The sequence below is a fragment of the Cynocephalus volans genome, chromosome 7 (assembly GCF_027409185.1).
Source record: "Cynocephalus volans isolate mCynVol1 chromosome 7, mCynVol1.pri, whole genome shotgun sequence".
Taxonomy (NCBI): domain Eukaryota; kingdom Metazoa; phylum Chordata; class Mammalia; order Dermoptera; family Cynocephalidae; genus Cynocephalus; species Cynocephalus volans.
The window spans coordinates 99,279,346-99,305,403 of NC_084466.1; the positions used below are offsets into that span (position 1 = coordinate 99,279,346).

General features: G+C 51.9%; 1 protein-coding gene across 1 annotated transcript in view; it reads right to left on the bottom strand.

Annotated features, from left to right (window-relative positions):
• Positions 1-26,058, bottom strand: part of COL13A1 (collagen type XIII alpha 1 chain) — a 156,625-nt gene that overhangs the window by 67,528 nt on the left and 63,039 nt on the right. The window contains exons 4-6 of the mRNA XM_063102132.1: positions 13,449-13,475; positions 7,598-7,624; positions 6,653-6,703 (exon numbers count right to left, since the gene is read on the bottom strand). Coding sequence (XP_062958202.1) covers positions 6,653-6,703; positions 7,598-7,624; positions 13,449-13,475 — 105 coding nt within the window. The remainder of the gene's footprint in view (positions 1-6,652; positions 6,704-7,597; positions 7,625-13,448; positions 13,476-26,058) is intronic.

The following is a 26,058-nucleotide window of genomic DNA, read 5'->3' on the forward strand; positions in this document are numbered from 1 at the left end:
GGCCCTGGCTTACGGTCAGGATTCAGGACCAAAGAGATGTGCTGAGGTTAGAAGCAGAGACTGAGAAGACCCACCATGGGAGAGGGCTGACCAGGAGGTCAAGGGCAGTGGAGAGCTCAGAACCAAGGGTCACGTCACTCCCCTTCCCAAGAACCGGCAGCGGCTCCTTTCTACTCACGTGTCATTCAAGGCCATCCTCAGTCTCGTTCTGATCAACCATGTGAGCTTACTTTCCTGCTTCATCTTCCCATGCACTCTCTGCTCAGGCACACTGTGTCACCTGCCTTTCCCCGGACACACATGTCCAGCTCTCAGCTTGGGGTCTCCCTTGGCTGAGATGGCTACAATCTCTTCCCAAGCATGGACTTTTGAGTCTGCCAGGCTGAGTTCTCATCCTGCCTCCACCAACAATGGCTGTGTGACTCTGAGCAAGCTACCTAACCTCTCTGAGCCTCAGTTTCCTCATCTGTAGAATGAGGATAACAGTATAACCTCATAGGGCCATTGAATTACATTTAATTATGTTTGTAAAGCCTGTTGAAATGGTAGCAGCCATCATCAGGTATTTGCTGAACTGAACAGAGAAGCACCAGAATAAAGCAAGGTTGCTTTTGAGCCCAATATATCTCAGGATCAATGAAGATTTGTCCTGGTCAAGCAGTAGCTCCAGAATCAGATCCTATCCAGAAGATTTCTCTGGATCCATTGCTATGACCCTGCAACACCTCCAGGCTTCTCTGACCCTCCTTGAAGCCTTGGACATGAGTGCTACAGTGGCCTGTGCTCAGGGAACACGTCAGCCCCTCTGGGTGGGTGGCTGGTCCAGCGGGGAGCGAGCTGAAGTCTGCTGCAGGCTCAGGATGGCCTTGTGGCAGGCATCCAAAAGGGCCAGGGGGAGGAGATGCCACTCATATATCAGAAGGGGCCCTCTCTTCTCTCCTCTCAAGGGTAAGTGATGCTAAGAATAGCACTAAGGAGAAAACCCGGAAACTGTGCAATGTAATCTCTGAAAACTCCCAGTGTAAACTTTCTGTAAACTTACTCTGAACACTGAGAGGCCTGAAGAAAAGGTCAGGAGGAGAGGGTTCCAAGAAACATCTTCCTTCAAGTCCCACTCCGGATAATGTTTACGTGGTAGGGATAATCACACAGTTTGCTAATTACAGAGCCTGCCCTGGGAGCAGGATGCATCTCTCCAACCCACGCCAAATCCAGGGCTAACCAGGGCTTTTTCGGGGATCTTGGGAAGAATGTTGTCACTGACTAAATGGAAACTGGGACGCTACTTCCAAGAGAGGTTGGGCCTAGGGAAGGCACTTGGGGAGACTTGGAACTGGACTTTAATTTACATCTCTTCAATTATGTGCTGAGGTTAGACATCTCTTCCAATGTTTATTGGCTGGTCCTATTTATTTGTGAACTGCCTGTTTCTTCTCTTTACCAAGATTTTCTGCTAGGTGGTTTGTCTTTTTCACTCTTTGATAGTCATATGTGTTGCAAATATTCTTTCCAGTTTGGCATTGTCTTTGATTTTGTTTATGCTATATTTTCTACCATGTACAAGTTTTACATTTATGTAGACAAACGTTAATATTTTTCTATGGCTTTTGGGTTTTATGTCATGTTTGAAGAGGGCCTTCCCTAGTTCAGAACGCTAAAATATTCGCTCATGATTTGTCCTTGTATTTTATAGTTTAATGTTTTATATCTAAGTATTTTATTTATCTGGAATTTATTCTGATATAATGGGGAGGTAGAGATTCAGCTATTTTTTAAACAATTTTTCTTTCACTTTCTCTTTTTCTAAATGGCTTGTCAGTTGTCCTAGCATCATTTCCTGAACATCTATCCTCTTCCCACTGGGAAATGAAGTCTTTATCATGTACCAAATTCCACATGCATTTGGCTTTATTTCTGGCCTCCTACTCTGCTGTATTCCTCTGTTTGTTTTTATTGATCTGTTTAATAACACATTTTGATATCTAGTGGGACAACTAGTCCCCTGTCCCACTTACTCTATTTTTTGGAATTTTCCTGACATTCTCACAAGCTTATTTTTTTCCAAACAAAATCTAATATTTTTTGGACTCTCAACTCCTTAAAAATTCACTGGGATTAGGAGCACATTAAATTTACTAAATTTATAGATAACAGATTTATTTGCAGATTAATTTATAGATGAATATTACAGCTACATTGTTCTATACAAGAGCAAGGGATATGAGCTTCATGCTGATCACTGAAATCTCCTCCCTTTGTTCAAGGCCAGGGTGGAAAGGGAGCCCAGTGGTCCCCACTTTCTGAAAGTGGATCTCCACGTCCGTACCTCCCTATCTTCCTCCTACCTGCAACTTGTGCCTTGTGCAGGGTAAAGTGACATAGACGGGCAGAAGGTTCTGGTTGGAAAGTGCCTACCAGGAAGTCTCCTTCCTTCCTACTTGATCCCAGTAGAGGGCCAGTCATGCACCTGCCCATAGCCTGCTCCATTCTGACTCCCTCACTCCACGTCTGTCCTGAGCCACAAGTCTTGGCGCTGGTGAGTGTTTAATCACTGGCTGGGTGGGGAGGGTGGAGATGAGAGCCCTGCTTTGTACAGCATTTGCCAATGTCTGTGGTGTAAATACTCCCACCTCGGCTGATTTCAAGCTTCCAATGTGAGGTCACTGAGCATAGTGGAGAGACGTATGCACTGTCCACTCTTGTGAGTCATCCGGGCTAGCTCCTGCACACCATGCCGGACACTCCAGCACAGATGGAGAGTTCCCCTTGGACATTATGAAGACCCCTCAAATTCATCACGCTCACATTACACTTATCTCCCCTGGCGACGTCTGCTCGTCCTGGGCAAGGGCACCACCATCCACTCCATGACCCAAGTCAGGAATGTGGAGTCATCTTGAACTCCCTCTTCTCCCTCAATCCCTATTTTATCATCCCTGAATCCCATCAATTTCACCTCCAAAATATCTCGCCAGCACAACCCTCCCACCCAGCCCCATTGACTCTGTTTCAGGCCAGTCCATGGTTATTGCAAGTGTCTTCCAACTAGTTGCCACCTGCAGGGAAGATCAAGTGACCTTTTTAAACTACAAATCTGATCATGTTCCTCTTTGGCATCGCACAAGCCAGGGCTCTCCACTGCCCTGAGCATAGAGTCCCAATTCCCGAGCATGGGGTATGGGTCCTCTGCACGCAGCCCTTGCTTACCCCACCAGCCTTGCCTCTCACCACCCTCATGCTTGCTTTGCTCTAGAAAGAACTTTCCCCATTCCTCAATAGTTTATAGGTGCCTCTCTGGCCTCAGGGGCTCGGCACTCCACCCCGGGCCTCATTACCTGCATAACCTCTGCAAGTCCTTGATTGCAGTTTAGTTACCCCTTCTTCCTGGAAGCCTTCCCTGCCTGCTCCAACCCCAAGTCCAATGTCTCCTCTGTGTCCCCACAGCTCCCTGCCTGTCCCCTGTCTCGGCACTCACTGTCTGATTGTAATGGCTTATGTGATTGCTGGTCCCTCCCACCAGATCATGTGCCTGGAGGGGCAAGCAGGCTGTGGTAGTTTCCACTGTCTACCCAGCACCTGGCATAGGCACTGGGTTCCTAACAAATATTAACGGAATGAATAAAAGAAGAATCTCTTGGGGTTGGTTGGTTAGCTCAGCTGGTTAGAGCATGGTACTGACAAAATCAAGGTCCAGGGTTTGATCCCTTTGCTGGCCAGCCACCACTCCCCACATAAATAAGTAAATTAAAAAAAGAAACCATCAACAGGTGTGTCTACTCGGCATGGGGTAGAAATTCAGATACCTCCTCCTGGTTCCTGAAGAGAAGCTGGGGAGCTCAGAGAGAGAATGGTCCCCCTTTGAGATGGGCCATGTCCTAGCCTGGCAGATGACCTACCCAGTGCCTGGTGGGCCAGCATCTTGGGGTCTCAGCCTCCCTTAAAAGTCAACACACTGAGAGAGACACTCCACTCCACTGGAATGTGAACCATCCTCTGCAAAGTGCCCGGATGGTTCCCCCTTTGCTTGGACCATTATTCAAGCTCCAGGAGAGGAGGCAGGTGGCCCCTGAGAGCGGCAAGGCTGGTTCTCATTAGCAGCATTCATTCTGGGCCCTTCCTGGCTGAGTGCAAAGCCACATGTTCCCCATCATCCCTGTCTGCTGCCAAGGGCCTGCCCACTTGACCTCTACCCCTTAGTGACAAGTAGACCCTTTGTCTTCCCTGTCCCCTGCTCTCACCAGATCAGGGTGGCTTCCCAGGAGGAGGTGAAGGGGGTGCCCCGGCTGTCTAGTGAGGACTCAGCAGGCATGGCCCCGGCCAGCTGGGTGATGGGGGCAAAAGTAGGAGGACACTGGGCTCGGCCAAGACTCCTGATGCCACAGAATCCTAGTGCCAATGTAGGCACCCACAGGGGGAATTTTTTCTCCTGAAGGTAAATAACCCTCCCGTGCTTAAAGCATGGGAGGGAATGCTGGGCAAGAATGCAGGATTTGGAATGAGGCTGACCTGGCCAAACCCAAGCTCCAGCACTTACTGTCTGGGTGACCATGGGTGAGTTACAAAACTGTTTCCTTCTCTGTAAGACGGGCTGGTGGGTCCTGCCTCACAGCTATATAGGGAGGATTGAAGGAGACGTAGTATGTGATAGGTGCCCAGGAGACAATTATTACTTTTACTTGAACAGAAGGTACTTTTTACCATTGGAATCAATCTAGTGCAGTGCGTATGTTCCTGATTAGGCTTATACATGCTGAGCCAAAGCCAAGAGGAGCCGAGGCGGGCCACTGCCCCGAGCACATTCTCTAGCAGTGGAGCCTTTTCAGCAACTTTCAGCTGGCCTGTTGACATGATTTGCTGAAAGGGTGTTGGAGGACCAGTGTGACCCACACAACAGAACTCCTGTAGTCAGACCAGGAGGCAGACGGAGTCTGTATGCTGCGTCACGCCCCATCCTCCTAGAACCTGGGGCACTGTCTTCTTTCTCTGTGACCTTTCCATCACCACCTTCCTCAGGAACAGCTGGCTCAGGGCATCCGTGCTGTGGTTTCTCCAGCACACAAGGAGGCTTGAGCCCATCAGGGGCAACAGCAGTGTGAGCCAGGAGCACAAGTGACAGTGACGCCACAGCCTGGCTGGTCCATGGCAGCAGCAGGGGTCAGAGCGCAGGGATGAGTGCTCAAACCCAGTGTGGCCACGCTCCACCTGTATCACTTTGGGCAGGTCACTCAACCTCTCTGTGCCTCGGTTTTCTCATCTGTAAAATGGAGGTGATAATGGTCCCTACCTCATTGGGTTCTTGTGAGGATTAAGTGAGTTAGTATGTGTACAAGTCTTAGGACACAGCCTGCCACAGAATAAATGTTTAGCATTATTGTTATGGTCTGAGCCTGAAGGAGAACCTTGCTGAGGAGGCCATGTCTGCTCAGCCTAGGAGGGTTCAAACACTGCGTCCGGCCCAGGCCACCATTCCACCCTTACCTTCCCCATCTCCAAGCAGCCCCGACTGGCTCCAGCTCTTGGCTCCTAGCACTCACCTCGGCCCTCTCTTGGCTGCTTAGCTCCCTGCAGCCCCCTCCCGTGGCATAACCAGGCAATTTCTTCTCCAACCCCTCTCTGTAGACTGGAGGGACTCCTGCTTCCTGCTGGCTCTCTCCATTGAAAGCAGGGAAATAGGCAGGCTGGGCTTCATCCATCCACCGGGCTAGCCCCAGCCTTTCCGAGGCTACCCCTCCCCAGTCTTTCCAAGGCTACCCCTCACTGTGCGTGGCAGGTCAGGAAAAGCGCACAGCAGAACATGGAGCCGGTGGCCTGCTGCTAGGGTGGAAGCCCGGGGTGCCAGGACTCCTGGGTTCTAGTTCTGCCCCAGCCTCTATGTGTGGGACCCTAGCCAAACCCCTTTCCCTCCCTGGGCCTCAGTTTCCCCTTCTGAGAGGGCTGTGCTAGACCATCCAGTGGGGGCCTCTCCCCCTTGACATTTGGTGATTTTATTGAAGCCCTGCAGTTTGGGCACTCTGGAAAAAACAACCCGTTCTCCTTCCCACGGCCACGATACCTTGCTGGCTTCATCGCCTGCATCCCCTTTCAGTCCCTAAGGAGGCATATCTGAGGGGAGGTCACACTGATTTTCCCCAGCTCCTGGTCGCTGGGTGGAGGGTACTAATTAATACACAGGACTCAGCGCTGTACACAAAAAGGAGCCTTTGAGAGACAGTGCTGGCCTGGACCTCCGCCAGGACCAGGAGTGGGTGCCTGGGGCAGCGAATCTGGACTCTGGCTATCTGCTCCATGGGCTTCCAGAAGCAAGGGCTGCTCCTGGGGGAGCTGGAAGCCGTGCCCCATCTGTGAGCAGCCAGCACCTTCTCCCTCCGCCTTGTCTCTGTGGATAGCAGGGCCACCTCACAGCTGCTGCAATTTCGTGGCTAGAGGGCAGGCCCTTTGGAGCCCTCCCAAGAGGCTGCAATTAGGTATATTTAGTCCGGCCACTTTCTCAACATCAACAGCGGCACCGAGGCCGGGTCTGGCTGACCACATCACATGTGGTGGCCTCCACACCCAGAGGCATAGCCGGGGCTCACGCTCCCCTCACCCCCCCAAAAGCCCTTTCCATTGGCTCACCCATCCCCCCACCCTGAAGAAGAGAAAAACAACTTACAGGGGGGCCGCGGGGACCGATGATGGACATGCCAGCATCTCCGGGGGCACCCTGTGGGGACACAGAGAAAGAGGGAAGAGGGGAGTGTGTGGGGGGCCAGGGCGGGGTGGAGGAGTGGGGGAGGAAGAGCAGAAGGGAAGGGGCTGGCAGGAGCGGGGCAGGAGTGACGCGAGGCCCGAGGACGCAGAGGACAAGGGGGATGGATGCATGGAGCGTCCAGCAAGGGTGGGGGAGGGCAGCGGGAAGCAGCAGCAATGAAGAGAGAAGAGGTGTCAGCGAGAGCAAAAGATGGGGGTCCAGAAGAAAAGAGGGTTGTGGGACCCCAGGCCAGGGGAGCAGAGAGAACACGATTCATTGTAGTGACGGGGAAGAGGGAGATACAGGAGGGAGAGGAGCCTTAGCAATGGCTGCCCGGGCGTCTCATCCCACGCCCACTGCTCAGCCCCACCCAAGGTCCAAGGCTCCCAGGCCTTCCTGTCCACCCTCATCCCCAGCTACCCATCTGGCTGCACACCCTGCCACTGGAGAACAGAGACCTGCCCGAGTGTGGGGTTGTGAAAACAGAGGGTGGGGACACAAGGCACACACTTGCTATGTGAGTCCTGTTTGAGAGGGACACAGAGGGGTTAAGGCTGGGCAGGATTTTCAGGCCTGGGGGGAAAATCCTTGCCTTGGGGAAGGGTGACTGCCTAAGGCCGGGATCAGAGCAGTGGTGGGAAGCTGGGACCAGGCATCCCAAGACTCCTGCCCCACAGTGTGGGAGTTGTCAGTAGACTGGGCCACCAGAGGCAGCCTCCTCTGTGAGGGCAGAGCAGGCCGGGCATGCTGCAGCCCACATGGCGGAGGACGGCTGGGATGGGGGCCTCTGAAGGTCCCTCCCAACCACAAGCGTCCGTCGGTGGAAGAGGAGGCTGGGCGAGGGTGGGAGCAGAAGCGTGGACTCACCTTCTCGCCCGGTTGGCCCTTTACTCCCTGGACAGCCACACGCAGCGCAGGGTGCAGGAAGGGAAGGAGGGAGAGAAAAAGAAAGAGGGTGAGAGAGAGGCACCAGCACAAGGATCCATGTTCATGGCGCAAAGACCAAACGAAAGAAATCACCGCAAAATAAGAAACAAAACATAACACAGATACCAGCACCCAGCAGGTCCCATGTCCAACAAATGCAGCGTGGAAGGTGTCGCCTCAGCCTGCGCAGCTGGGCCCCAGGGCCGTTCCAGATAACTGAGAGAGGGACAGTGGCTGTGTGCGCGTGTGTGAGAGACAGACAGTGAGACACGCACAGAGACAGAGGGGGACAGAGGGAGAACAAGACCCCACCCAGGTCAGAAAATCTGCTGGAGAAGCCATGGCCCCAGCTGGCTGGGCCAGTCTGAGGTGGGGACGGGCATGTGTTGTGACGTGGAGTCCGAGAGGTTTGAAAGTCCGGCCGAGTGCCCAGTACAAAGCTTTGCTGAGTAAGACGAGCCCCGGAGTCCTCAGGGCTGCCCAGGCAAGGTGGAGGGAGGGAACATGAAGGGACATGGGGGGACAGAGGCAGGATACACACATCTGGAAGGATGGAGGATGGGTCAGTGATGCAGAGAAAACTGGGTAGTCAGCCAAGGGTCCCTTGTAACCATAGTGGCCAGTAGACGGACGGCTCCCATCCACCCTGTTCTGAACAGGCCAGTGGTGACACCTCTGTGATTCAGGCATTTCACACCCACTGGTCACCCCAGTGCTTATCAGGTAGCTCATGCCAGGACCCCTACTGGGCAGCCAAATGGGCCCATTGTCACATTTAAAATAGCACCAGCAGCATGAAAGCCCCAAAGTGGCTTGGAAATAACCTTGCCTAGAAGGGGGTGGGGAGACCTCCTACGGCTCCCCTTCCCTCTTCCCCCACTGCTGTGGGTCACAACTGACCCAAATGGACACTTCCTGGGGGGAGATGCCCACAGGGCCCAGGAGGAGAGCAGGAGGGGGAGGCCGGGTGGTGCCACTTTGCACTTTGCAACCTTCCCTACAGGCCAGCAGCTCGGGGCAGAGGCTCCTGAAGCTTACCTGTTGGGGGCAAGGACTTTGGGCCCCACAGTCGTCTTGGGTACAACACCCGACTCCACCCCCATTTGGGTACACTGAGTCTCAGCAATGCTCATCCATAAAACAGGGTCTCAGAGGGCAATGGTGGCGAATGTACCTGGCTCAGGCCCACACACCTGAAGAAAGGACAGCTGAATAGTGTTTCCCTGCTCTGTATGGGACCCAGTGACTGCTTGGGTGGACTCAGCTTCAGAAAGCTGAAGCAAAGTGACAGGGACTCCACAGTGGTCTGGTCTGGAAAGAGGTGGGAGAGCTTCATGTGGGGTGACCCAGGGTCCCAGCCTCCATGCCTTGACAGACAGGCCTTGGGAGGGCCCAAGGGAGCTCAAAGCTCTGTGACGTGAAACACTTGTCCCTATCTCTGAAATGTCCCAGGCCTCCAGGGCTTCATCCTGAGGACCAAATCCTCCATAGAACTGTGAGGCCCATGGGGTGGGGGTGGGTGGGAGTAGCATTGTCAGGGGCAAGAGCATAGGTTTGAGTCAGTTGTCTGGGTTAAAGTCCCTGCTCGGCCATTTCCTGGCTGTGTCACTTTGGGAAAGACATTTAACTTTGGAGCCCCAGTTTTCTCATCTGAAAAAGTAGGGAGGAAATTGTGTCTCGTTCCTGCAGTTCTTGTGAGGCTCTTAGCACAATGCCCAGCATGCAGTTAGCACTCCAAGTGTTAGCTAGGATTCAGATGCCCTTTCTCACCCTCTGAGCACAGCAGGCTCATGCCAGGCATGCAAATTCACACAAGGATGCCACACCAGTGTCTGACACCAATTCCAGCCCAAGAGGTGAGATTCTGAGGCCAAGCTGGAATGCCATGGGGGTGGCCAGTGGCCTGGGGAGCCAGGGTGGAGGTGGAGGCTGATGAAGCGTGAAGTTAGGAGTCAGAAGGGAAGAGCAGCCCTGGCCACATCCTAGACCAGGGTGGGAAGTGGAGAGGCCGAGCATGTGCGTGGCCGTGTCCCTCACTGCCTTAAGCTGCCACCTATCTAGCCCTTCAGAGACAACATGCGGAAGCTACCAGGAGAAGCTCTGGTGACAGGACCTCAGGACCTGGTGCTGGCCTTCCCATTTCTGGAAAACACTTTCCCTATCAAACATTCTCATCGCCCTTTCTCCATCTTCATCCATTAGCAGGAAATGTTAAATGTTTTAACTTCAGCTTCCTGCTGAAGATTTGGAGGCACCTCCTGGAACCAAGCCTTGCCTTCACATCTTTTAGTGTGTCTGTCTACAGAGGACATCTCTGGAAACTCTGGCTCCACTGAGAGTGGCTGCAGGAGAGTGATGAATCTGAGGGTGAGCTGCCAGCTTTGAGGGGGCAGGAGGAGTCCTCCCTGTCACCCAGTAGGTGATTGGCAAAGAGCTTACTCGTGTGACTTTCTTGGATATTTCTTTTGCTGTGGTGGCTCTCTGGAGAGTAAAGCCATGCTATGAGGTCTGGAGGACCAGAATAAAACTTCTTCCTTTTTCCTTCCCTGTCCATCCCTGAAGCAGACTCGGGCCCGGGACATGGAGACTGCTGACCCCTCCTCGGGTCTGGGGTGGGCAGCACCTTGCCAGAGTTCAGAGGACAGGCCAGCGTGAGAAGCAAGCAATGGCCACCCAAGCGGGTACAGATGTGCCAACTCACCACACGTCCAGGCATCCCAATGGCACCTTTGTCCCCCTGATGAAGGAGGCAGAAATAATCAGATGGGGCCAGAACCAGGCCAGTGTGTAAAGGACCTCAGGGGCTAGGTGTGCACCTGGTCTGGGGCACAGCCAGCCCGGTTTGCATGGGCAGCTGGAATGACATCCCACGTGATGCCCAAGCATCCTGTGGATAAACTTCCCATCAGCCCCCACAGACTCCAGCAAGTGGCCACCCCTATGGCTATCTGCACTCAGGCACGGTGTTGTGGAAAGAGCACTGAAGCAGGAGTCTGGTCCCCAGCCTGGGCCTCAGTTTCCCTGTGTATTTCCAAGGCCCTTCTTCTCTTAGACTTCTGCCATTGCAGTCCATTCCAGTGACAGCCAGGATGTGCCCCATTTTCATCACGCTTGACTTCAAGGCACAGAGCAGGGTGACCGGCAGGTCCCATGTGACAGATGGGTGAATCACTTCCCTAGGTATGTCTCTGCCAGAGCTGGGGAGCAGGGCCCAGCCTCTCTCAGTGAGAAGGCTACAGACAGTCCTTCTCAACCCTCCCTCCTCGCAGTCACCTCCAGCACAGACAGGAAGGCTGGTGAGCCACGTGGATTCAGCCGCATCACGAGTTTTAGATGCTCAGACGGAACTGCTTTGTTTTGTAGCCAGGGGTTACATCTTCTCACTCTGGAAATCTGCTTATTAAGTTTTGTTCCTCCCCCTTTTGGTAGAAAATACTTTTTTGCAATCATACGCATGCAGACATCATAAAATCTGAGGTGGGGCCTGGGGTTTGCTAGGGTCCTGGAAGGGTGGAAAGCAATATGGTGCAGAAAATAAGGCGGTGCTTTTCCAGCCTGCCGGGCAGGAGGGGACTGGGTTCTTGGGTTCCCCTATAGTGTGTGGGCATTTCTGGGGTGACTCTGCATCTGCTGACCCCACCGAGGCTAAACACCTTGAGGGACAATTGGCACCCCAAGATGTATGTGGGACACACCAGAGAAGAGCAACTAGCTTTGAAATGAGGCTTTTGTTAAATGTACGTGGTTACTTTAAAGAGTTTACGAAAAGATTCGTATTGTCTTTCAATTCTATTTTTCCATGAACTCTTCGAAGTACCCTTGTACATTGTCAAGACCAAGAGTGTCTTTGAGCAAAACGTCTGCCTTCGCTGAAGACTGGCAGGGTAGCAGCACTGGTTGTAAGCACTGTCCCCGTTCCCTTGCCTGCCCTGAGCATCAGCTTCATTGGGTGGGGGTGACAGAGCATGTCTCTCACGGGCTCGCTGGGAGGACTCCATGAGATGATGTCTCTGAAAACTTCCGCCTAGTGCCTGGCACTTGGTGAGTGTTGAGTAAATGACATCTCGCCCAGCGCGGGCATGAGCACGGGGATTTTACAAGCGTGTTTGTACATCACCCCTTTTGCATTTCACAACAAGGGGCCAGCATCAGTGAATCTTTTCATGGGTTACTCCCAGAGCCCTTCACACAGCAGCATAAACGGGACCATGACCTGTAGATCTGAGATCTGCTCTTGCTGCTGAGATTGCCAGGCCAGTGCTGGTTGCTGGCGGTGACATCTCTATGGTCCACTCACTCTTGAGCTTTTGAATGATATTTCAGGATGTGTGTTTTGGTTTCTTTTTCATTTCTTTTTTAAAACTAATGTTCTTTGCAGTCTTGGCCATAAAATGCTCAGGTTAGGGACAGGCGTGGAATGGCCAGAGGCTGGAAACTATGTGCTGCAGCCCCTGTTCCGTGAATTACCCCAAATGCTTTTTAAAGGTGGACATTGTGAGAAAAAACAAAGTCTGCCCACGTTCCCCTCAGTCATCTGATTTTTCCCCTCCTTGGATTTCATGGGACCAATTCACCCATCCTCCTCTGCTCCGGAGCTTGCTCTTACTGGGAGAGTTTCCATTTTCAAGGCTGAACATTCTCCCACATGCATTTCATTAAGAAAGTCACTGCTGGGCATGAATTCTAGAAGCTATTGAACTGGTCAAAAGGTTACAGTATAATTCACGTCTAAAAGGAGAGGAACTGGGTAAGAGGGATGCACAGGAGGATCTGGAATTCAATGGCTGTGGCCTCAGTGCAGGGAGAAAGGGCAGACAGGTGCCTGCCCCAGGTCACTCTCCGTGCCTCACCCAGGCCTTCTGACTGGCCGCAGCATTGTGCCTCAGTCATTCCCCATCCAAGGCCCACTCAATCTACATCCAGTACTCAGCTCATCTGTGTCCTGGGTTGGACTCCACAGAGCAGTGTCTTAGAAGTCTTGAAAAATGGCTCTCAAATGTCGAGCATGGACCAAAAGAGACAGCAGTATGGAATGGTGTGTGACAGCACAGGGCTCCAACAGGTCTACAGCTGAAGACTGAACAGTTGGACAAAGTATTTTACTTGAGTCTCAGTTTCCTCATCTGTAAAATGGGTATAATAATACCCATTTCACTGAGGTTTTAAACAAATCAAACATGAAGAATGATTAACATAGTGCCTGGCACCTATTAAGATTTCAACAAGAGACTGCTATTAATATTATTTCTACTTGTGTCCCCAAATCCCCATGGTTATTTGACACAGCCTCTCTAGAATTCAGAAATGGGAATTGGGGGAAAATGAAGATTTTGAGTCCACTCTTTTACCAGGGCACAGGAGCGGGGGGGACAGTGGTTTGAATGTTAGGTAATATGCAGGAGGATATTCAGTGAGCCCGTGGGTTGCCAGCCCCTCCAGTCCCACATGATAGGGCCATCAGTCTGGAAGTGAGTTCCAGCATTGGAAGGGTCTGCATGCTGTGACCCGCCTGCCTGGGGGCCCAGGGGTGGGGGAGTTGGGGGATGGGGGGGTTGGGGGGCTACCAAGAGCTGCAGCTGTAGGCTCAAGATGTTCCAGCAGGGCCTCTCCAGGTCTCAAAGGAGGAGGGGCCGAAGGGTGGGCTTCACCCTAAGCTACAGATTAGAGACTCTGGAGAGAGGCCTCTTACCCAGATACACTCAGAAGAAAGAGCCACCCCACCTGGCCAGTCTCAGACTGAGAAATAGCACATGAAAGGATGCAAAGGAAAGAAGAAAAGGAAGTTACTTACTGGGAGTCCAGGTCTTCCAATGAGACCCTGAAAGAAAGGGGTGAAAAGAGTGAAGTTTACATGGGTCAGGGTACAGCAGTACCCAACTGTTCAAAACTGTCTGAGCCAGCTGTGTGACTCTGGGTAAGTCACTGGGCTCTATGAGCTTCTGTTATTTTATGAACGAAAATGAAGGGAGGGCCTTGATCGCTAAGCATCCTCTCAGGTCTAGCATTCATTCATTCATTTATTCACTCATAAAACCAGCTAGCAGGGTGGGGGTCTCCTCCATGCCAGGCTCAGGGGTAGGAACAGGGAATAAGAAGATGAGACTGTCTGTCCCCTCTCATGACCCAAGAGTCACTAGGGCTGTGGGTCTCACCAGCATGTCCCTCTCTCTCTCTCTGAGCCTTTCTGCCTCACTCAGTGCAATATTTTGCCCATCATTCATGTGTGCTGGCCCTGGCCTAGGAAAGGGCTGGAGCACATCAGGGCTTGGTCTTCCCTGTCCCACCACACAAGAGAAGCCAGATGCAGCGCAGAGCCTGTCACCCAACAGGAGGCTCCTGCTGGATCTGCCACATCTGAGCCAATGGAAGGACCATGGAGTCAGGGGTAGGGACATCCCCAGTGAAACTCTCCCTCTCTGCTGGGATCAGGAGAGAGGCAGTGGGACTTCTTTTGATGCCTCCCACCAGTGTGAGACCACCCATGACTGGTCAGTGCTGGGTTGGGGCGGGAAGCCAAATCCCATCGTGCCCGGAGGCCTTCTATGGCTCGAGGAACCTGTTTTCACTGAGCACAGCTGTGTGCTTCTAAACGCTTTCTCCATAATCCTGGTACTCCTGCCTAGTCCAATTCTGGGCACAGACTAAAGACTCAATATAATGAAACTGAAATCCCACTGAAAAGAGGAAACATTCAACAAATGTACTGTTAATTCTAATAATTATCGTCATAGCAATAGGCATAGGAGGCAGCTTAAGAATCAAGCAAGTCCCAAGTAAGTCATGTATTTTTAGCACTAAAACTCAACTTCCAGATGGATCTGATACAAGAGGGTGGCTGAGAAACTGCCCTAACAGCTGTCCCATGGGGCATCATGGAGCCTCTTGCAAAGAAGGGGGTGATACCTGGGGAGAGCTCAGGAGCTAAGCCCCACCCCTGGCAGGGCTGGTGCATGGGGTCCAGGAGAGCTGGAGGTGTCTTCGTAGGGGAGACAGTGCCACCTAGGTTAAGAGCACGGGCTGTGGAGTCAGCTCACCCGTGCTCAAATCTTGGCTTTACCACTTACTGCTTGGGCAACCTTAAGCAAGTTGCTTTGTCGCCCTGTGCCTCAGTTTTCCTCATCTCGAAAATGGGAGAACAACCATTATCTATCTCTTAGGATTAAATGTACATAAAGCACTCAGCACAGGAGCTGGCACATAGCAAGCACTAAATAGATGCTGGCAATTATAATTATTATTGGAGGAGAAGAGGACTGGTGGGAGAGGCGCATGGAGCAGGCTTTGGTTTCTCTCTTCAGAGACCCTGCTATCAAGTACAGTTTCTCTCCTTCCACACATCCTGCTCTTCCCATAGCCTGAAGGCAGAACCAGGAGTGGGTCTTAGGATGTTCTCTGAGAGACAAGTCCACGTCCTGCAGGGCTGCTGAAGCAAATCCAGGCAGCACCAGGAGTCAGCTGCCCTCTTCTGTCCCATGTCCCTGAGGACATTCCTTTGGCAGTGGTGCAGAGACTACTCCCAGTTAGAGGTCCTTGGGAATGTTGGGTAACAGCCTTCATGGGGATAGACTCATTCCCATTCCTGTCACTCTGCTTCATTTTGCTCCTATTGCACTAGAATGTGAGCTCCTGATAGTCTTCAACACATATTTGTGAGTGAATATCCCTGCGGGCGATACCACGAACCCTGCGGCCCTCACAAAGACAGCCCGGGCACTGAGCACCCCTCCTTAAGCCAGAGCTCTGGCCCTGACTCAATACTCTCTCCCTCTCACTTCTAAACTACCTGGCTCCTAACGCCACAGAGTGGGCCAAGAAGTGGCGCGGTGACCTCCTCTCCCATCCCAGGGAAGGCAGTGGACCGAAGTGAGGGGTTTCTAACCTCACACAGTGCGTCTACTCTGACTAGGAACAGAAGAGTGTACTTGCTGCTCCGAGGTACTTACAACCTACACCGTCCACATCGTGCCACCCTTACACAGACACACATAAGGAACTTATCTCAGGTCCCAGTAGCAGGAAAGGCTGTGCTTCACCCAAATGTCAGGTGCGTGCATACTCGACTGCAGCCTGACTCTTACAAAAACTCTGCTTTCCTCTTTGCTCTGGCCACCAGGAAGCTTGGAGCCAAGTCTGTGGCTCATCTGCACGGGATGTTGCAGCGTCATCAGCTCTGGATCCCCCTTGTTTTCCTGCCTCTGCTCTCCACTCCCTACCCCCCACCCATGTTTCCTTATCTAGTTTGTAAAGCCCCCCCAAATGTTTCTTGAAATGAGGTGAGGTAGAAACAAGTGAAGTAATAAATTAATACAAATTCACAGAATAATAATTTCTTCCTGAAAATTAAGGCTTACAAGAAACTTTGGGAATCATGTAGGGAAACCCTCCGTTTCCGGGATTAAATTTGTTAATATATTCTGTTTTAAATGGAAAATCTCTATACATACATACATATGAGGAGTCTTCAAAAAGTTCATAGAAGGATTTGTATTGTCTTTTAATTCTAATTTTCCATGAACTTTTTGAAGTACGCTCATGTATATAATATTTATAGATGTATTCCTCATAACATCCAGATGAGGTAGATACTATTACTATATTCATTTTAGAGATGAGGAAACTGAGGCACCGAGAGGTTACCCAGGATCACGCAGCTAGAAGCGGCAGTGCCAGGACTGGCACGCGGGCAGTCTGGCTCTGGGGCCCCTGCTCACAATCACTATATTGCACTGCCTCCATAAACGCGGCAGTGCCTAGCACGTAGTGTGAGCTAGTATGTCAGCAAGGATCATATTCAACCAGCAGCTGGCATCAGACATTTCCCTCTATTCCTCCAGAGGAAGGGACATCCTACTCTCCTCGGTTATCTGTTTCAGTCTTACAGTTCCCAGTATTAAGAAATTCTCTCTTACATCGAGCCCAGAGATGGCCAGTAGATGTCAGCCTGAGCACCAGCTCCACTGGATTAGGAGTGGCTGACTAAAGGATTATGTTTAAAGGCTTCCTAATTGATTAGCAATGTCTGCCACGGGCATTAGGGGTGGGGCAGTGGTGGCTACAAATTTGCTACCATTTGATGGTTCCTGCTGCAATCTCCAGCCGTCCTCCATGGCTGTGCCCACAGCCAGCCCCTTGGATACACCCAGAGAGCAGCGGACAGGCATCCCGCGAGCCCTCGCCTCTGGCCACCAGCATTCTTCTTTTGCAGAGAGATCAGGGTCATTCCCACCATGGCCAGCTTCCCATTTCCACCTCCTCCTGCCTTGCTGTTTCAACCAGTGCTGGGTGAAGATTCAGGGGCCCCCTTCTGTGTCAGGCTCAGAAGGTGGGGAGAGCTACCCGGGCCCCTCCCCCTGCCTCTGTGGCTCAGTTGGTGGCCCTGTGGGCAGAGCCTGTGAGCAGGCACTCATTTCCTTCCTCCTCATTGGCTCCTTCCCCGCAGACCCCAGGAGTGGCAGGACCCAATGTGGCTGTGAGCCATCCCCGCCTTAGGCCACTGCTGCTGGAGTGAGCCCAGCAGCTTGGCCCTGGGGACTCGGAGTGTGGAGGGGGCCCCAGGAGGGGGGAGGTGAGGACTCTTTTGGCTTCCTCAAAAAAAGGCAGGGGAAATAGCAGCTATTTACAGCAGGTGGCCTGTCAATGTTCCCTATGGCAGTTTATTTTGCAAGATGGATGACCGGAATGGAGATCTGACATCCCAAACATGCCATAATAAATCGCCCCTCCTCTTTTCAAGGAATGACATGATTTTCCTCTCTCACTGTGACATATTAGTCAGGGGGCTTGGCAGGAACCTCAGCGTGGGTGCAAGGGCCTTTCAGGGCACAGACAAAATATTAAATAATGGTCTTATTAAAAATTGGGCAGGCTGCTCTCGCAGGTACAGATCGAGAGGAAAACTGCTATGGAAATGACTTCTCTGAGGAAGGGACGATGACAGGCTTGATTTCAGTAACCTTGAGAAAGATCTGATGTGGAGGGCTTGGCCCTTTCAATTCCAATCCCCAGCTCCCCAGCGCCCTTTTGTTGGGATATCAAATGCTGTCCCTCAAAGAGCATGTGCTCTTGTTCTCTGGATCCATTACTTTGGGGACAGTCTCCTTGGGCTCTTCTCAGGTTCTCTGGAAGTGGCTTGCCTCCCCTGCCCCACCCTGGGCCTCAGCGTGAGGCCCAGGAAGAAGAGTGATGTGCTGCCTGTAACTGACCTGTCATCTCCCAGGCCCACCGCTGACACGCTCTCTCTTACATAACAACCACCAGCAGCACCACCTGCCCGAAGTGACCTGGCCAGAACGGAGCTGCCCACGCAGGAGTGCAGACATAAGTCCTCCAGAGCAGTGCACTCTTGGAGCTGTGGGCTGACCTATTTTCTGAATGTGGAGGAGACCTTTCAAGGAGCAGAACTGAGAAGAGATTATCTCTTTCTCCTTTCTAATACCGGGTCCTTCTTCGACTCCAGTTGCTTCTTTCGGGGACAAAGGACAAAGGAGCTGAGCTAACAAGGGGCAAACCAGCCTTTCAGGTGGAAATTCAGGGACTGCTTTGCCCTGGTGGCAGCCATTGTCTTGCCGTGGAGGGATGCAGAGATGGGCGGCTTCCCTCTGTGGGAACATTCTAGAGGGACCCCCACAGAAGGAGTCTGCACAGGGCCCCCTGGAAGATAGCAAGGGGCTGGCTGTCAGTACCCCCACCCGGGACCCCATTACCAGCAGACGACATAGGCCTTTCAGAAGTACGAGACCAGGCTGTTGCTTGAGTACTTACAGGAGGTCCTGAAAGAGAGAGAAAATGCCAGGGTCAGTGTCACTGCTGTTGTTTTGGGGTGTGGGGAGGCTGCCTTAGAAGCAGCATCCAAGAATTCTTCGGCAGAGGGGTTTCCATCTGGTCTTTGAAGTTTGTATTTTCCTGGCCCACTTTCACCCGTGTAATCTCTTCCCCTTTATTTCATCTCCACGTTTTCATTAGTGGATGAAAAATCCAGAGGTCTGGGCCCCAGGCTCAGCCCCACTGGGGATCTAACAATGGTCCCTGTGCCTCAGCTTCCTGTCCCACAAAATGGGCTCTTCAGGACCTGCCCAAACTTGTGTACAAGGTGGCTTTGCAAGACGTGGGATGGGGGGCACCAAGCACACTGATAAAGGTCAAAGTGACAGGACTTAAGGAGATTCGCAGTGTGAGCACAGGGCTGTCTTCTACAAGCTTCCAGGAAACACAGTGGAAAACAAGCAGGGGGAACGATCATCCCCCCCTGATGTCCCTGGGGCCCATCCTGCTTCCTGTTAGGCTGGGAGTCAGGCCTTTCTCCCTCCTGGGTCTGCTGCCCACTACCTCTTCCTCCAGCCCAACCCTCAGCCCCGGCCCACCCCTCCATGCCCCTCTCTTCTTGTCTCTTCTTATTTGTGTCCACTCGCCCTCTTCCCTGCCATGGGCCGCAGCAGCAGCCCTATCTAGTCGCTGGCAACCGCCAAGAGTGACAAATTCAAGTGTTCCAGGGAGGGAGCAAAAGAGAGTGGGGGGCTGGGGGCTGGGGGCGGTAGAGGAATGCAGCCCCAGAAAGACCGTGAAGGAAAAGGCACTTCTGTGGCACACGAGCCATGAAGCCCCCATGGCCTGCCGGACGCCCAGCTGGGCCTGGTGCATCTGCCCAGCCCCGAGTGACCTGGTCACGTTAACTCAGCTGCTGCTCCTGTTGCTGCTTTTATGCTCAGCCAAGAAAGACTCCTTATGTTTCCCCTCGCTCCTCACGTTCCCAGAGCCAGCTTCTTTCTCTGCCTCCTTCATCTGCCCACTTCTCAGTCCTGGTCCCCCTCCAGGAGCAAGCAGCCTCTCCTATGCTGGCCTCTGTCAAGCCATCACATTGAGGGGAACAAAATGTTTTAAATTAAAAACGACAAAAAAAAAATGTCAAGAGGTGTAGTGACTGGCGAGGAAGCCCCAGGCAGGTGGGCAGGCTGCACGCTGGGTTCCAGAACAAGCCAGCAGGAGCGTGGCTGGGGGGAGGGGAGCATCTGGGACCTATTAGGTGGAGGGGCAGAGGAATGTCACCCAGAATCTAGAAATATCCCCTGAGTGCAGCCCAACTGGAAAGTCCGTGCCTCCTGTGGGGAAGTGTCCTCAGCGTGAGAAGCAGGCTGGTGACAAAGTTCAGCCTGTGGCAATTTTTGGATGGCTCAGCCACATGGAGGGCAGATGCCTTGTGCCTGCCAGGCCTGACAGAGCCCTGGTTCCCATGTGGCAGGCTCCAGGAAGTCCCCGCTGACACGGCGGCAGCCTTGCCTATTGTTAGCGGTCTTGGCTGTGTAGGTATCACCAGATGTAGCCGAGCAGCTGACACAGAACTCAGCACTCAGCAGGGTCCCAGGAGAGCAGTTTGCTGGGTTCACCCGAGTGATATAAATTCTACTGAAGATTTTGAGGGTTTTTACATCACCACCACCACCATCACTGCACACATCTCTGTGGTCTTTACTGATGTGCCAGGCACAATTCTAAGTGTTTTCCATTACAGAGTAGGTTCTATTGTCCCTAGTTTGCAGATGAAGAAACTGAGGCATGGAAAAGTTGAGTGATGCCCCCAGGCCAAGCAGCTACAAACCGGTAGAGCTCCTGACCTCTTGTCTATAGTGCCTCTGTCTATGCCTCTTGCTCAAAAAGTAACTCACCCCACCCAAAATTGCTTGCAGACCAAAGTCCTCTCCAAACCTGTCCCTGGGATGCCTGTAAGGTTCAGCCTCTGGCTCCTTCTCTAGACTCAAGGGAATTTGGCTCTGCCAAGCTCTTCCAGACTACATTCTCTTCACCTGTCACTTACAGGGACTTCAGGAACACGAAAAGCCCCTATTTGTTAGTTGATTCTGTGCTGTAGGAAGTGGAAGAGATATAGGGATTTATAAAAAAAAAAAAAAAAAGGCTTTCACAAACATTTTTCCCCTGTCAGTGCTGATCCTCCTGGGTCCCCCTGGAAAATCTTTAGGACCCTTGGAAAATCCAACCGTCACCCTGCCCCGGCCAGCTTTCATCAGACAAGCAGGTCTGCTGTGGGAGACGCTGGATTTCAAAGCAGATGCTTCATCTGACGCTGTGTTCAGAGCCCGGCAGCTCTAAGGCTGGGGAGCCCAGCAAAGTCCAGCAGGGCCTTGATGTCACCGGTTGTCCTCCCACATGGAGAGACCAATTTGGCCATGCTCAGTAACATGACTATTGACTAACCCACCAACCTGGCCCAGCACCAAAGGATAGAGTCACCCCAAGGTATCACCACGTCCGCATTGTACAGATAGAGAAAGAGAGGACCAGGGAGGTTAGAAACCATCTAGGGTCACTTTGTGGGTGGGTGAGGGGGGTAGGACTAGAACCGAGTCTCCTGACTCCCTATCCAGGGATCTTCCTAACAAAGCACAGAGTCTATGGCCTGTGAAGGAGGTCCTGCCGAGGTACAGACCACACCAGCACAACTTGAGGGAGGAGGAAAGCACCTTGACTCCAGTCACGCACCTGCTGCTGGCCGCACAAGGACACCTTTTCCTTGCAGCAGGGAGTTATGAAGGTTGTGCCAGCCACCTAGGGTGGGCTGAACAGCCTGCAGTATGGCTCTCAGGGAAGGTCCACGACAGTGGTCCAGTGTGGGGACATTCTGCCTGAGACTTTCCTCCTGATGTCTGATTCCTGCTGAGGCTGCTACTGTTCTCCCTGGGGCCTGACCCAGCTCTTCTGAGCATGGCAGCCGTGTGCCTCCTAAATGGACATGCAGGAATGGACCCCTGTGAAGAATCCCGGGGCAGCGTTCTGGGCTGTGCCTTTCTTTCCATCATTTTTTGTATGTTCATTCATTCATCCATTCAACAAGCATTTAATGACCACCTACTGTGTGTCAGTCACTGTGCTGGGCTATGGCTGTATAAAGATGAATAAGGCACAGTTATTGCCCTTTGAGGAAGGAAAACTTCATTTTTTAAGCACATATTATCCACCAGGCCTGATGCTAAGATCTGGTGATGTCATAGAGATGAATAGCTCATTTCTTCCTGCTGAGAAGTCAACAGTTTCCTATGTTAGAAAGTGGAGACATTCTCAGGATACTAGAGATGGGGGGAGGGAGGGAGGACAGTGGGGAGTGATAGGAGGGCCTGGGGAAAGATTACCATTTGTAATGATGAATATGCTGATAATAGTTTTAAAAAGAAGAAAAAAGAAAGAAAGAAAGAAAGCTGGAGAAATTCCAGAGAAGAGAATCGAATTGAACTCAAGGACTTAAGGGAGAAAGGTTTCCTTCGTCCCTTCATTCATTCAGTCGACATTTACTGAGTACCTTTTACGCAGCCGGCATGATGCTGGAGTGGTTATTACAACCATTTAATCTTTACAACATCGTGAGGTTGGCATTACCATCCCCATTTCACAGGCATGGAAGCTGAGGCTGAGAGGTTAAGCAACCTGCCTTAGGTGGTCACCCTGCTATTAAGTGGCAATGCTTGAATTTTTAAATTTTGATATTTGGGGGATTTAATTTCTATACAAAAGAGCCTGGATTTGAACCTAGTTTCTTACCCTGAAGCCTGTGCTCTCCTGGCTAGAATTCGTGAAGGTCCTCAAGGATGGCCTGGCCCTCAGCCCCACACCCTTCCAATATGGGCAGGAAAGTCCCTTCCCCCTCCCCCAGGGGCTTGGCCCCACCCAGTCTCTGGATCCAGTCCTGGTCCAGAACAGGAGGAGTAAAGAGTCACAAGGTGCTCCTGGGCTCCCACGTCATATGAGCTGTGTTCTGACCCTGCTTGACTGCTGGGGTCCTAGCTCCGGCCCATGCCTCCTGGTGCCTGCTGCCAGGCTGCCTGCAGTGGGCCACCTGCCACTTGGCCCTGCTACATGCCTGGCCCACCCTTCTCTGCTGTGACAGATGCTCTGTATCCTGGGCTCCCGTTGGACCTTGGGTAACTAACAGTACTGCTTGTGCTCTTCCTGCTCTAGGAGTTCTCAAGTGAGGGTGATTTTGCCCTCCAGGAAACAGTTGGCAATGTCTAGAGACATTTTTTATTATCACATCTAGGAGGCTGCTACTGGTCTCTAGTGAGCAGAGGCCAGAAATGCTGCTAAACAGACAGTGCGCAGAGCCCCCTACAACAAAGACTTAACTGGCCCCAGATGTTGATAGTATTGAGGATGAGAAGCTTTGAGTTGGACCGGCCCTGCCTCTGGCCTCGCCACATGCCTAGTGTCCATATAACTCACAACCCAGCCCTCACCCTTATGTCAAGGTCCCAGCTGTCATTTGCTCTGGTTTGCCAACTTTTGAGATCCCATTCTTCTACAGTTTGGCCTGTTTTACTTCCACCTAAGACCTTGTTAGGACAAATGATACTGTAATTCATTTACTGAGCATTTATTCTATGCCTGACACTATACTAAGACCTTTATATACCGTATTTCACTCAGTCCGTCCAACAGCCCAGTGAAGTAGCTACGATGATTATTATTCCCACTCTACAGATGAAAACACTGAGGCCCAGAGGGTTTAAGGTACGTGTTCAGGGTCGCAGAGCTCATGCATGCCTGAACTGACAATTGAACCCAACTCTGCCTGATGCTGCCACAGCATGAACACAGCCTGACTCAGTGACACACACACAGCCTCCCAGGACCATGGGGCCCTGAAGCTTGAAGGAGGCACACGTAGGAGAAATAAAAGGAACAACCTCTGCCTCGAAGTGTGGTAAAGAAGGGAGACGTGAGTAGCTTCAAAACTTTCAAGAGAAATTTGTCAGTGGCAGGCATGATGGTCTGTTCAGGAAAACTAAATGAGCTCTGAGAAGCTGACACTGAAGAGGACTTCCAAGCCGCTTTTATAGCCCTGCGGCCCCAATCCCAACTTTACAGGGCGGGCTGGGGCAGATTTCTGGGGCAGCGCATCTGGATCCGGTGCTTCTGGAGCACTTCTGACAAATCATGTTTTTTAAAAAAATTTACTTTAATTTTTAAAAACTTATTTTTAGAATTTATTCATTATTATTACTTTTTTTACATTCTAAGATGTTGCAGAGCAGTTGGCAGGGAGGAGGAGAGGGAAAGACGGAAGGAAATAGGGTGGTAGAAGGAAGAAGGAGGGGCCGTGTGGTTGAGGCCCGTGGCACCCCCTCATACCTGCAGGGGAGACCAGGGGGCTTCCAGCAGTGGCTCAGGCATTACTGGGCTGGATGCAGATGTCAGGGGGGTGTGGCTGGAGCCCCCAGCCCTCCCCCGTCCCAGGCTTGGGAGCCCAGGGGGCTTCCAGTCCTTCTAGGTTTTACAGGTGTTCTTTGGTGATGTGAGACCTTTACTAGTTAATATCAAACTTTGTCTCTGATCTGTGGGTATTTTGTTGTTTCTTTCAGTTCTGTGTTGGATTATTCACTGTTCCCACCAGTAAACTGCACTTGAACTAATTTGTTGTCCTTTGCTTACTTCTAAATTGGAGGAACTTCCTGTGGGAACCAGTATTTGAACCCTGTAGTTGAGCTAAATTGCTGCTTTGCTGCTGATTCTCTGGGGAAGGCTTTTTGTGCAGCTCCTGTTTTAATTGTTGACTTTGTGTGTACTTCCATGTCTTGTGAGGTCCAGGGCGCCTGGGTTGTGTGGAAACTCTGGTCTGGGCCTGAGACTTTTCAGCAAACTGCACCCCCTGCAGATCTATATTCCTGACCAGTCTCCATTGAGTGGTCCTGTGCTGATTGGAGGGCAGATCAGCTGTCCATGCTGTGTCCCAGTGTTCCCCTGGTGGCCTGTCTCCCACCCCCACTCCAAACACTTCCCATGGGGCAGACTGTGTGCAGGTCCCTTGTGATGACTGACCAGCCTCTGAGTGCTGGTCCCTTGCGATGACTCACCAGCTCCTTTTTTCAGTTGCTATGGCTTCTCACTCCTATGTGGGTCCACGGGAACCCTCTTCTCCCCTGCAGCCTCCAAGCAACTTCATATGAAGGGCTCTGCTGTGGCTTTTGCCAGCTCTTGCTCTGAGCCCTCACCAGGGCCAGCCTTGAAGTGGCTGGGACTTGAAAAGATGTGAGCAATTCTTTCATTCTCTCATCATGGCTTCTTCTGCCTTCATGCACTCTGTAGGACTCTCTTCCTCTTCCCCTGAGCTCTAGAGGCCCCAGCTTGGCAACCCTTGCTTTTTAATAGTTGGAAATTGGTTCCAAATCATGTTTTGTGACTGACAGAGCACTTCCTTGTATGTGGCTCACCACAACCCAGCTCCCACTTTATGGATGAAAACTGAGGCTCAGGGAAGGGATGTAACTTGCCTATGGCTCATGGCTGTTAAAAGGCCCTAAATCCCAGTCCAGTGCTCTTCCCAGAACAGACCACCACCAGCAGGCTGTTCCTGACATCTTTGAGGGATTGCAGGAGGCTTTACATTTCTTAGAAAAAATATGTGACTGCTCAGACAGAGCCAGCTCTTACAATCTCATGGAACCGATAGTGTGCATCTCTTCCTAACTCTGGTGTTCAGTGACTTCACATTGGCAGCTGGAAATCGGCCACGGTAGAAGTATTCACACCACAGAAATTGGCAAAAGCTACAAAGCAGCCCCACCCCCACTCCAAAAACCAGTTGTTGAATGTTTGCCCACACACCACAGTTCAGTTCTGTCCTATAATGATGCCCTTCAGCCACAGGACATGCCCAGACCTTTCCAGTTCAGGTTGATGGAGAGTAGCAGGTCCTGGGAGGAACAGGCAGCAGTTTAAATCACACATACCACACGCTCTTATCCTGTACTCATGGCAGACATTGCTAATCAATCACAGCTACTTTTCCTTAATGAACCTAGACAAGGCTTCACAACTCTTTCCAACACAGCCACTATCAATCTGCACAAACTGGCACACGAGGTGGAACCTATTAGTCATCTTAGAACTAGAGCCATCTGGGAGTGAGACACAGGGGGTGCAGGAGGTGAAGCATGAGGGCCCTTTTCTGACTTCTCAGGCAGGCTGGGGGATGGCAGAGATTGAGATGGAGAGGCCGGGTGCCCAGGACTCCCCAGACACACCTCGTACCAGGTGTAGGGACTAGCATTAATTGTAGGCCTCTCTGCCTCTGCCTGCCAGCTGTCAAGATTAGCAGGGAGACTGGGAGGTGTGAGCAGGGAAGGCACACGAGCCAACGAGGTCCCCCTCCCACTTCATACCCGGCCCTAGCAGGTCCTCAGATGATTCTATCACTTCCACGGCCACGGATGTGCTGTTGCCACACCTGGAGCCACTGGAGGGCAACTTGAGTGCTGCCTTTCTACAGACTCCATGGATGCGGGCTTCCTGCCCTGGCAGGGCTCTCAGTCCAGCTCTGAGAGCTCCTTGACCACTCTCCCCTTGACACACCTCTCCTTTCAGCCCAGAGGCTGCCCCTTTCATGCTCTTGCTTCCCATCT